Source organism: Myxocyprinus asiaticus, chromosome 45, assembly GCF_019703515.2.
Source record: "Myxocyprinus asiaticus isolate MX2 ecotype Aquarium Trade chromosome 45, UBuf_Myxa_2, whole genome shotgun sequence".
Classification (NCBI taxonomy): Eukaryota; Metazoa; Chordata; class Actinopteri; order Cypriniformes; family Catostomidae; genus Myxocyprinus; species Myxocyprinus asiaticus.
Genome location: NC_059388.1, coordinates 8,822,055 through 8,834,568, shown reverse-complemented (window position 1 = coordinate 8,834,568; position 12,514 = coordinate 8,822,055). Strand labels below are relative to the sequence as shown.

Here is a 12,514-nt window from a genome sequence, read left to right as displayed (position 1 = left end):
CTCGGGACTCAAGTCTGAAGCCAGTGCTGAAGTGGTCTCATATGCATCAACCCGAGCGGGGTGGCCACCGCTGATGCCGTATGCTCCAGGAGCCTCTGAAAAAGTTTCAGTGGAACCGCTGTTTTCTGTTTGAACACCTTCAAACAGACCAACACTGACTGGGTGTGTTTGTTCATGAGGCGCGCTGTCAAAGAGAGTCCAACTCCAAACCGAGAAAAGAGATGCTCTGAACCGGGAGGAGCTTGCTCTTTTCCCAATTGACCTGAAGCAATAGTCGGCTGAGGTGTGAGAGCACCAAGTCCCTGTGTGCGCACAACATGTCCTGAGAGTGAGCTAAGATTAGCCAGTCATCGAGAAAGGGCTGCCTCTGCGCCCTTCGTGAAGACACAAAGAGACAGGGACAGGCCAAAAGGGACGACCTTGTACCGGTATGCCTGACCCTCGAATGAAAACCGCAGGAAGGGTCTTTGTCTAGGAAGGATCGAGACGTGGAAGTACGCGTCCTTCAGGTCTACCGCCGCGAACCAATCTTGATGCCGGACGCTCACCAGAATGCGTTTTTGCGTCCGCATCTTGAACGGGAGTCTGTGTAAAGCCTGGTTCAGTACTCGCAGGTCCAAGATTGGCCGTAACCCACCGCCTTTATTCGGTACGATGAAGTAGGGGCTGTAAAACCCCTTCTTCATCTCGGCCAGAGGGACAGGTTCTATTGCGCCCTTCCGTAGGAGGGTAGCAATCTCTGCGCAAGGTAGCAGTGTTTTCGTCCTTCACCAAGGTGAAGTGAACACCGCTGAACCTGGGCGGACGCCTGGCGAACTGAATCGCGTAGCCGAGTCGGACGGTCCAGACCAGCCATCGCGACGGATTGTAAAGTGCAAGCCACGCGTCCAAGTTCCGCGCAAGGGGGACCATAGGGACAACGTCGTCGGACGTACCGGCAGTTGGGGCCACGCAGCAGGGCGGAGCTCGACGTGCCACACCATGTCGTGGCTGTGCTGAGTCTAGGGACATCGAAGCACTCCTTGTGACCACCCCTGGAACAGCCTGGGACAGGGGAGGATGAGGGGGTGGACTGTCACATCGGGGGTGGATTTGTGCCACAGCTGGGCGCTCAGGGACGGAAGACCGCTGCCAAATAGAGTGGTGGACGGTGGTCGTGTTGATGGCCGTGCACACCGGATACGTGACCCAGGGAACAAGGAAACCGCTCTTACTGAACTCTTGAGTACTGCAGCCACTTGGGCATGCAGCACAATTAAATGCAAAGGTAACAAAAAGATTGAGAGGTCTGCTTACCAGCTCCAGAGCAGCGGGTTTCGTCGTCCCTGGGTCGTCCGTCTCAAGGGCGCTTTGAAGCCTTTCAAGGGTTCTGGGCGGCCACGAGACGGGTGGCGTCTGCTTTCTTCGGTGGGCTCCACACCGGGGCCGGGCCGAAGGGGGGACGCCCTTGGCGACGAGCAGACAGGGTGCGGGATCTTGAGCCGCACCGGGGCAGGATGTGCTGGATAGGCTCCGTCTGCTGCTTCACCGCCGAGAACTGCTGGGCAAAGTCCTATATATATATATATATATATATATATATACACAATGAGTACATGACCATCCACGAACGCTGTCTCCACGTGAGCAGTGCCCAGACACGAAAGACAGTGATCGTGACCATCAGAAGGCGAGAGATATCCCACTCCCCCGTATGTCCGGGGGAGTGGCATGCAAATACCACTCGCCAATTTTCATTGGCCTTTTATCAAAGACCAGAGGTGTCTCGGGCTCCCAAAAGTGACCCCTAGTGTCACTACATCGACACAACGTCGAGTGAGTGACAGATAGGGAACTGATATTAAATGTACTTAAGTATCAAAAGTACAAGTAAATTGCATAAGAATTGATGCACCTGATCATTGTTGATTCATAGACACAGTATCTTGATTAAATTTAAATGTTAACTTCATTTTATTAACTTTTGAGCTGCAAAAGGTTATACTCGAGTAAAGTTGATTCAAATGAATCAAACTGTTTGAAATATTTAACTTAAGGATTTAACACATATGAACACATATAACACATATGAAAGGCAGGAGACCTAAACAAATGTTAAGGCTCATAACTTCATCAGTATTTCACAATGTTCTTAATGTTCTTTTTTCTTTAAAGCCCAAAAATGTAATAAGTTATTTTATAGCCAAAAACACAGATCAAAACTTACATGAACAGTTTCTTCTCTTAACATTAACAACATTTATATTCGAGAATCGATTTGCAGAATGAATCTTTCAGACTGCTTTTCGAACCAATTTTACCAATTCAGAAGAGTCAAATTAATACAATTTTTAAACTTAAACGATATGTTCATGAATCGGACAACACTGTAACTAAGCCGCATTCACTTTATATTGACAGCTGTGTTATTTTTTGTTTTGTTGAGTTGCAAAAGTAACAAAAGGGTCTGGAGAAGATTCTCTCTTCAAAATGTATTAAAATAAAATTGAAAGTCATCAGAAATATTTATACTTGAGTAAAGTAGAAATATAACTTATGTACAGTTACAAAGTATTTGTACTTCATTACTATACACCCTCTGAAAGTTACACTGGTGGGTGAGAAAAAGATTACAATTTCATTTTTGGCGGAACCATTCCTTGAAGGATCTGTTCCATACACAGCAGAAATATTTCCACTCTCCTGTGATCACTCCACAGCCACAAAGCACAACATAAATGCAATTTAATGCCTCTCACTCAGAGATTAATGGCTCTCACACATCCAGATGCCCCATGACAGCCCTCCAAATTAAACTGACTTGCCTAGAGTGCAGTCTGATGAAGATTTTATGCCTGTGTGCACACACTATGTGGTATCCAATGTGTAATGTGGCACTGATACACAAGCTAACCCGAAGAAAAACACCATGGTTAATCAGCTGTGTGCTGTCATTATGTATTACCAGTGGCTTTAGTAAAGTAAACCCCTCCATACTGTGTTTACTTCCCCTATCAATCAATGTTCTCAGAAAGGGTACAGGGTGCCTTTTTGGACTGACCCAGGATCAGCAAGCCATAACTATAACTTTTCTAGGGGATAACATCAGGGATCTAGCAATTAGATATTACATCAGTAACTGGATCATGATCAGATGTAAATTGTGATTCAAAACCCAAAAATATTAAATGTGAAAACTGCAGACTGATTGCACTGCAAATTTGCCATCAATAGGCTGTATGTTAATCTGCTGAAACCAAGTCTGTGCTTACCAAAATTAGAATGACTGCCCCAGTGGCCCAAGCTGGAAGTGTTGTTAAACGTACGGGCACTTGTGAGCTCCAGTTTCTGGGTGAAATGTCCACAGAGTAGCCCCAAACTCGAGTTGTAACTTTCATTGTAAATGATGTAATACAGTCAACAGGAATAAATATTTTGTTTACTCTGCAAGACGAAACAAACTCTACATAAGTACGTGAATGCAGACATCTTGCAACGCAAGCTCGATTTCATGTGTCGTTGCATTCTGAAATGTGTCAGACCGCAATTCATAACTTAATGCAAATACGCATTGCATTTTAAACGTTGCCGCAGTGGGCGCTATATTGAGATTAGTGTGAACTGTCCGCTTCTACGGTGAGTTTCTCTTTCAACTCAACTACTGTCATGGCGGAGCAACAAATAGAAGAGAATACTGCTGAGCAAGTAAGTTAAAGTCAAGATATTTATAGCAACTTACCTGAATAAAAACACATCCAGTTTAATGGCATAGACATTTGAAGGTAACTCTATTGCCCCCTTGAGTTCTGAGATTTGTTCCCACCATGGTAACGCAAGAACGCACGTTAAGCATGTTCAAACGGACCGTGCGTTGGCAATGCAGTGGCCAAGTGCTCACATCTGTGTTCACATACTTTCATAGAGTATGTTTAGGCCTTACCTCCTAACCCAAACCAAATAAATCTAATTATCAGTGGAGTAAAAATGTAATTGTAGCTTAAAAATTCAACTTCTGAGTCATGCTCACTAATATTTATGTCAACGGGATTACTTCCTGGTTTTCACGGGACCAGAACCGTTTGTCGGAGGTTGCACTAGAGAGAAAAATTTTCACATTTGAACTGATGCAAAAATGTCACTTGTCAGTAATTCGGCAGAATGAGGTGAATTTCAGGGAGCATCAACATTTGGAAGAAACATGACGATTTCTTGTGTGATCATGTTGGAAAACTTTTCTTGGTATTGAGGTAAAATATTCAGTACTCAGAAATACCCCTATCTATTACAAGAAAAGTGGCAAAGACTGGTCCAGTCAGAAATACAGAGAGTGTCAGAGAAGATAAAAGCCTCCAGCGATCTCACCCCCTCCCAACCCAAAATAAACTCAGGCACTAATGGAAACTTCAAGAGCTCTTTTAGAAAAATTGTTTATATTACTCATAGCTGTTAGTCAACCATTCTCATGACAAAAAGTGGTTCACTCAACACAGATTAGCTAAAGTGTGTGGTGTGATTTAAATTTGGTGGTCTTAAGAGTGGAATTGGGTGTCTGGATGAGGCCTGCAATCAGTGAAAGAAGACAACCTCTCACTATGTTCAAACTGAGCCAGAAACACAAGAGAAACTGAGTGGAGTAATGAGGCACTCTATCAGTTCATAAAGGACCTTTCAAACCAGTTGAAGCAGTCCAATATTTGTGATAAAACATGATGTAAACAAGTCCATCTCTGTTATTAAACAGTTATTTATACTGTGAGAGCAGGCCAACTTTTGGATTTATTTATTTTGGTTTTATTGTGAAAGCAGGAAGACATTGTGTTCTGTTTGAATGCTGGCAAAATGTGGCACACACATCCTGTTTACTGCATTGGGGTTGGTTTCATATGTGCTTCGATGATGACCACCCTGGGTGACTTGCTTCTTAAACCATAAACCTCTTATGAAAACCCAACGAAAACATGTTAGCCTGTTTTTATTGCACTGTCATCAGCTTCTGAGCTGCATCAGATGCTGTTGTGATCTTGCATAATACTTCATTTGGATACATCTTTAACAAGAACTAAATGCTTATATATATATATATATATATATATATATATATATATATATATTTATTTGTAAATTATGAGGTACCAGATCAAGGCTGTTGACAGATCCAACCATTTTTTGGTGAAACGTACAGGTCATATCATAAATTTCTGGTGGGGGGTCCACTTGAATAGGTGCCGGATCCAGTTGCCGAGGTGCTGAATGTGGATGAGACTTGTTCCGGCACAAATTAACTTCTTGCACAACTACTTCTGCATTCCACGTAATGCAGCTCAGGCATTTCCGGTTACAGCGTTCAGTGCACCTGTATCCAGAGATTTATTCATCGGAAGTATGATTATTTCTACTTTTCAGGGCTGTCAGTTAATTATAACAATAAGTCATGTTTTTGGTGTTAACATGACATCTTTCCAAATGTAGCTACACTCAGCTCCTGAATAATAAATCAAACTTACAGTAGATAACCTGCAGCAGTCTCGTTAACACGTTTAATTCATTTCATACCTGTTGAGCTTCAATGATAAATTTCACTATAGAATGATTGCAAATGGCTTTACTTTAGTAAAATATCCCAGATGGATTGATTTATTGATCTATGCTTGGAGTGAACTAGGCAACTACGGCATATTGTAAACACATACTCTATAATCGGAAGCTAGTGAGCTGGATTATTTCAAAGCAGAAGTTATGAGGCTCATTGCAAGTAGTCCATTAAGCCCTGAAAGAAACTGTAAAGAAATGTCATATTTCACCCTCAAATCTTTTTTTTTTTTTTTATATATAGTTCTTTTTGCATAAAGTAAAATGAAGCCTGTTTTAAGACGTTTTGGGTTTTGTTGTTATTTAATGTATTATTATTATTATTTATTTATTTATTTATTTGCATTGTGATATTATTTGCTTTATTTAATTGATAAAAGTGGAAAAAAAGAAGGGGGGAAAATGAAAACAGGCCTAAAATAAACTCCTTTAATGCCTATCTTAAGGAACTTTGATATTTTTTTATTGTCCCAAAATATGGAAAATGATTTATGTATTTCTATTGAAAATTGATTTAAAAAAAAAATTTAAATAAAAAAAAGAACCAGGCCTAAAATAACTTTTCTTGTCCCAAACTAGTGAGATTTGTTTCACATTACAGCAATAATAATGAGTATTTTTCACATTACAGTAAGGTATTTCACAGAGGAAATGTGCTTAATTGTCATTTAAACAATATCACATTGCAAAAAATCAGAATGGTCTTTGATTTCTTTATGCAAAACCATTTTTCCTCTTTTGGATTTAGAGTGAAATTTGACCTGGACATTTCACCATAAGTTTGACACATTTATGAAAGCAGTTTTGTTCAATGCACTTCAAAGCATTGCAGCAGTAAGCAGACAGGAATTCCTGAGGGAAGCACTTCTGTATGGTGTCAAGCGGGCGCACAGTGTCCGGGATTAAGAAGGATTGCTACACCCAGTTGTGTCACGTCAAACACATTAATCCACACACTCACATTTAGATCTGCCAGTGTGAACTAATGCGAAGTGCTGTCAACTAGACTGTTAGTTTGTTAGTTAGCTGTTTGAAGTTCATTTTCAAAGATTATGGTGTGCGCATTAGTTTGGTTTCTCATCTAAGCTCTTAGGGCTCCGATGATACAGTCAAACAGAATCAGGTCTTTTGTTGTGTATGTGTGAAAGAAATATTGATGTAATGGAGCATTCACGTAGGTAAAAAATGTTGTAGGAACATTAATCATTATGAACAGCACTCAGCAGTCGTCAGGTCTCCAGACTGGAGTGTGTGTTTAAGCTTTTCTTGCCATAATGTTCAGTTGCACTGCTTTGCAAAACATGGACTGCACGTTTAGGTGAGCATTTGACCGCGTCTTATTTAGTCAAATGTGTTTTATGTAAATTGCTTTTCTTATCCACAGATGTAAAAAAAAAAATATCCCAGCAGTTGTTTCAGAAGTGGTGTCAGCTCATATGCACATTTTATTCAACAAAAGGGAAATATATGATGAAAAGCAAACCTTCAAAGAAAATACACGTGTATCTCCCTTCTTATCGTGTGAAATGGGCGTGGCTCATGATCAGGATTGCACGTAAAAAAGTGATAACGCGAAGCGCCACTGAACCTGCATACATGTCATCTGGAAAATCTGGCTCCCCGCAAGAAAGTAGTTGCTTGGTCAAATATAAATATGAATTTGTATAAAATTGTATATATGTATATTTGTATCTCCAACAGGTTTCAGTTTAGATGTGTACAATGAAAATATGAAAAATGAAAATATTGTAAAATAGTGCAAATGAACGAAGCAAGCAATATTAACAAAATGTAAATTGCAGTAGTGCAAAATTAAATAAAATTACAGAATAAACTAAGAAAATAACAATCATGGACTCCTTGAAAATTATTGGAAATTGTTTTAAATAAGTTTATACCCAGAACACCCCACTCCATTGTGCCTGCGTCAGAGCAAAATGACTGGCCATAGATTCTGGGAGTAACATGTTTTCCCCTCGCAGGTATAATAAGAATGGAGTGGACCTGAATCGAAATTTTCCAGATGCGTTTGAGGCGAATTCAGACCAGCAAAGAGAGAAGGAGGTGAGGGCAGTGATGGACTGGCTCAAAACGGAGACCTTCGTCCTCTCAGCCAATCTACATGGAGGAGCGGTGGTCGCCAGCTATCCCTATGACAATGGGGGTCAGTTACTCACAGTGCTGTGTAGATTATTTCTGAAATGTAATTGGGTACTGATTACAATTTAAATTTGAATTGTAATCCATTACTTAATATTTTAGATTACCCTTTTAGGTAATCTAATCTGATTACCTTTGGATTACCAATTGCATAATTTGATTCTTGTATCTTATCATTCATTTGAATAATATTTAGTACTAATTAACACTCCTTTTATTAAAGGATTAGTTCACCCAAACATAAAAATTCAGCCTTTGTTTACTCACCCCTGTGTTGTTATAATCCCATATGTTTATATGTATACTGGTGGCCAAAAGTTTGGAATAATGTACACATGATTTTGCTGTTTCAGAAGGAAATTGGTACTTTAATTCACCAAAGTGGTATTCAACTGATCACAAAGTATAGTCAGGGCATTACTGATGTAAAAAAACAGCACCATCACTACTGAAAAAAGTAATTTTTGATCAAATCTAGACAGGCCCCATTTCCAGCAGCCATCACTCCAGCACCTTATCCTTGAGTAATCATGCTAAATTGCTAATTTGGTACTAGAAAATCACTTGCCATTATATCAAACACAGTTGAAAGCTATTTGGGTCGTTAAATGAAGCTTAACATTGTCTTTGTGTTTGTTTTTGAGTTGCCACAGTATGCAATAGACTGGCAAGTCTTAAGGTCAATATTAGGTCAAAAATGACAAAAAAGAAACAGCTTTCTTTAGAATTTTGATAGTCAATCATGTTTTGAGGAATGAAGGCTATACAATTCTTGCAATTGCCAAAAAACTGAAGATTTCATACAAAGGTGTACACTACAGTCTTCAAAGACAAAGGACAACTGGCTCTAACAAGGACAGAAAGAGATGAGGAAGGCCAGATGTACAACTAAACAAGAGGATAAGTACATCAGAGTCTCTAGTTTGAGAAATAAACGCCTCACATGTCCTCAGCTGACAGCTTCATTGAATTCTACCCGCTCAACACCAGTTTCATGTACAACAGTAAAGAGAAGACTCAGGGGTGCAGGCCTAATGGAAAGAATTGCAAAGAAAAAGCCACTTTTGAAACAGAAAAACAAAAAGAAATGGTTGAGTGGGCAAAGAAACAGACATTGGACAGCAGAAAATTGGAAAAGAGTGTTATGGATCTTAACCCCATTGAGCTTTTGTGGGATCAGCTAGACTGTAAGGTACATGAGAAGTGCCCGACAAGACAGCCACATCTATGGCAAGTGCTACAGGAAGTGTGGGGTGAAATGTCACCTGAGTATCTGGACAAACTGACAGCTAGAATGCCAAGCTGCATGTGGAGGATTTTTTGATGAGAACTCTTTGAAGTAGTTTAACATTTTTTTTTCAAATTGTAATAGTCATTTTTCACATTATTAATGTCCTGACTATACATTGTGATCAGCTGAATGCCACTTTGGTGAATAAAAGTAACAATTTCTTTCAATAAGAGCAAAATCTGTTCATTATTCCAAACTTTTGGCCACCAGTGTATATATTTGCCAGCAGACATATCACCCTGTAGCTCAAGACTGGTTACCCACTGAAGCTAAGCAGGGTTGAACCTGATCAGTACCTGGATGGGAGACCTCCTGGGGAAAACTAAGGTTGCTGCCGGAAGAGGTATTAGGTAGGCCAGCAGGGGGTGCTCACCCTGTGGTCTGTGTGGGTCCCAATGCCCTAGTACAGTGACGGGTAACACTATACTATACTGTAAAAAGGCACCGTCCTTTGGATGAGACAGTAAACTGAGGTCTTGACTCTCTGTAGTCATTAAAAATCCCAGGGCACTTCTTGTAAAGAGTAGGGGTGTAACCCTGGTGTCCTGGCCAAATTCACCCCATTGGCCCTTCTCAATCATGGCCTCCTAATAATACCCATCAGTTAACTGTCTCTATAACTCTACTCTCTCCTCTCCACCAATAGCTGGTGTGTGGTGAGCGTACTGGTGCACTATGGCTGCTGTCACATCATCCAGGTGGTTGCTGCACACTGGTGGTGGTTGAGGAGAGTCCCCTGTTCACTGTGTAAAGTGCTTTGAGTGTAGTGTCAGAAAAGAACAATATAAATGTAGTGTTTATTCATTCATGTGACTTACTTTTTCTTAACACAAAGGGAGAAATTGGAAAGAAAATTGTTTTCAGTGATGTCATACAATGGCAGTTTATGGTGACCATCTCTTCAAGCTTCAAAAGGATGCAAATATAATTCAGAAGTCTAATAAATAATTTGACGAGACTCATGATTGTTATGAAAGCATACATTAAGGTTTGGCATGAAACAAGCTGAATCTAATGTTTATTTAGTAAAAATGTTCACTGACCGTTATTCTCCTGTGCATGTTCATGATTCTGCACGTGAGCTCTTTGCACGAGAGCAAAAGTAGTTATGCAGCACATGCGAGATGGGGCGTTTTGTTTTGCTTCAACCCTATTTGCATATTACACATGTCTGCGTAGTGCACCACTCCCTAGGGGGGCACCATCTTACCCGAGGGGGTTACCAGAAACTCCACTGGCTGTTGCATGTTATACCTTATTCAAGGACACGAAAGCAGTTGCTGAAAACAGACAATCGCCTCGTGCTTGCACCACGCATCACATTTTGGACCGGTGTGTAGGGCTTTACTAGTTGTTTAGATTAGTGTTACTATCAGAAATAATTAATAATTATTTCTGTAGTTATTAATCAATATTTAAATTAATTAATTGGATCTAACTCATTAAAACCTCATATGGGGCTCCAGTAAATGTAGTGTGCTACGTTTAGGAGCAAGTTTGGTTATTAGCAATAATTAATAATTATCAAAGATAATTATTAATTATAAAAATCAATAGAACATTGATGAGAATCAATGTTAGCTTTTTTTAATCCTTTAAAATCAACACATCAATTGTTAACATCGATGAAACATTAAAATTAACACTAGCTTATTGATCATTCAATTTCAATCAAAGATAATTATCAATTATCAAAAATCAATAGAATATTAATAAGGATTAACATTGACGGATGGGGCACCACCCTGGAATCAGGGACTAATAACCAAATATTAAAACAGTCTCAATATTAGATTGTTTTCTTAGGAAAATCGACATCCGAAGAATATCGATTTTCGGGAAAAAAAAACAATGAATGAAGGTTTGAATCCGAGCACTGACATCCCGTCAGCACGACACAGGCGTATGCAAAACAAACCAAAACACTTCTCTTTGTAATATAAACAAAAGTTTATTTATGCAGTAATATCAATTAATAATTAATACAATGCAGTCAATAAACTTCCGACTTACAACTACAAACTAAACAGTGATATGATTAGATATGGAAATAAAAATAATCCTATAACACATAAGGTGTGTGTGTGACAGTGTGTGTGTGTGTGTGTGTGTGTGTGTGTGTGTGTGTCAGTGTGGTTAGTGAGAGAGAGAGAGAGAGAGATTATTCAGTGACAGCCCGAAAGCTGATTTCGCGATAGCTGGAGATAAAGCAGCCGTGTTCATCACTCAGAGACGCGGTTTTACGAGCGGGGCTTGTAAAAGTCCCTTGTTATTTGACTCTTTAATGGATGAACTCAGTTGCTGTCTCACCCGCGATGGCGAAAATGCACAACAATCCAATTTGGTTGGACCACAATACAGCAAACAAATTCGTGATAATTAATACCCTGAGTATTAATAATGAGCGGACATGGCGGTCCGTAAACTGTACAAGCAAAAAACCTTGAAACACAAGAATAACACGCTATAATATTCTATCTCTGCCCAGACGTAACCTCTTACTTGAATCGCATGAGGACACAGGTAGAATGTGTTTTCCTCCGTCCTTTAACTCTGACCCGGTTCCTTGAGGCTCGTGTGATGACGAGAGGCCGTTTCCTCACGCTGTCGGCGGGCGGTACGGCTGTTGATTCTCAGAGGGCGGTACGGCTGTTGATTCTCGGCGGGCTGGCGGAGAACTCAGAAATGTCGACTTGATTGAAGATGGAAGAGAAATCTTTAATCTCTTCACTTCTGTAGGCCAACGGATGAAGATGCGAATTGCTCGGTGGTCTCCTTCGGATCCGTTAGAGTGTTCGGTTGAACACAGAGTAATCTCAGCTCGTCCAGCGAGATGGAGATTGTATGGCTACAGTTTCAAGTCGGACATTACTTCCTTATGCCACGAGGCTGCACCAGAGAGCAGCAAAAAGCTACGTCCGTATTCGGTGAACTAAGTCGCTGGAAGCAACTTTGGAAGCATTTCAGAATTATTTGAAGTCCTGATGATGTCATGTTTGAGGGACGTTCTGTTGTGTGCCTCATCCAATAGGAGTTGAGAGCTCGATCCTTTAGAGGGCAAGGCTTCATGGATCTGTAGTCTGTTTTGGACTCCCTTTGTTTGATTTTGGCGCGATTTTTATCAGTAAAATTTACGACTTAGAAGGAGGGGGCTTGAGGAATGTTTTTATGACTGTTAGGCCTGCCTTTGTCTTCTATCTGAATACATGAGGCCCAACAGGTGCCAGATCACAGCGGACGGGGTTCCCGGGCACGACACCAAACATAGAAACCAAGTGATCGACAGAATGTCCTGTTGCTCTTCAAAGCTGATTAGGTCAAAAAACTAATAAGATTAATAAAGTGCAGTGCTGATGTATATTGATCGTGAGATATCAAGAGTTCAAAAGTCTGATTGCTTGGGGGAAGAAGCTGTCATGAAGTCTCCTGGTGCGGGTCCTGATGCTGCGATACCACCTGCCTGATGGTAGCAGTGAGAGCAGCCCATGGCTCAGG

The 12,514-nt window shown here is 40.5% G+C and overlaps 1 protein-coding gene across 1 annotated transcript in view; it reads left to right on the top strand.

Moving 5' to 3' along the window:
* Positions 1-12,514, top strand: part of LOC127435415 (carboxypeptidase M-like) — an 82,280-nt gene that overhangs the window by 43,536 nt on the left and 26,230 nt on the right. Inside the window, exon 5 of the mRNA XM_051688894.1 lies at positions 7,551-7,732. Coding sequence (XP_051544854.1) covers positions 7,551-7,732 — 182 coding nt within the window. The remainder of the gene's footprint in view (positions 1-7,550; positions 7,733-12,514) is intronic.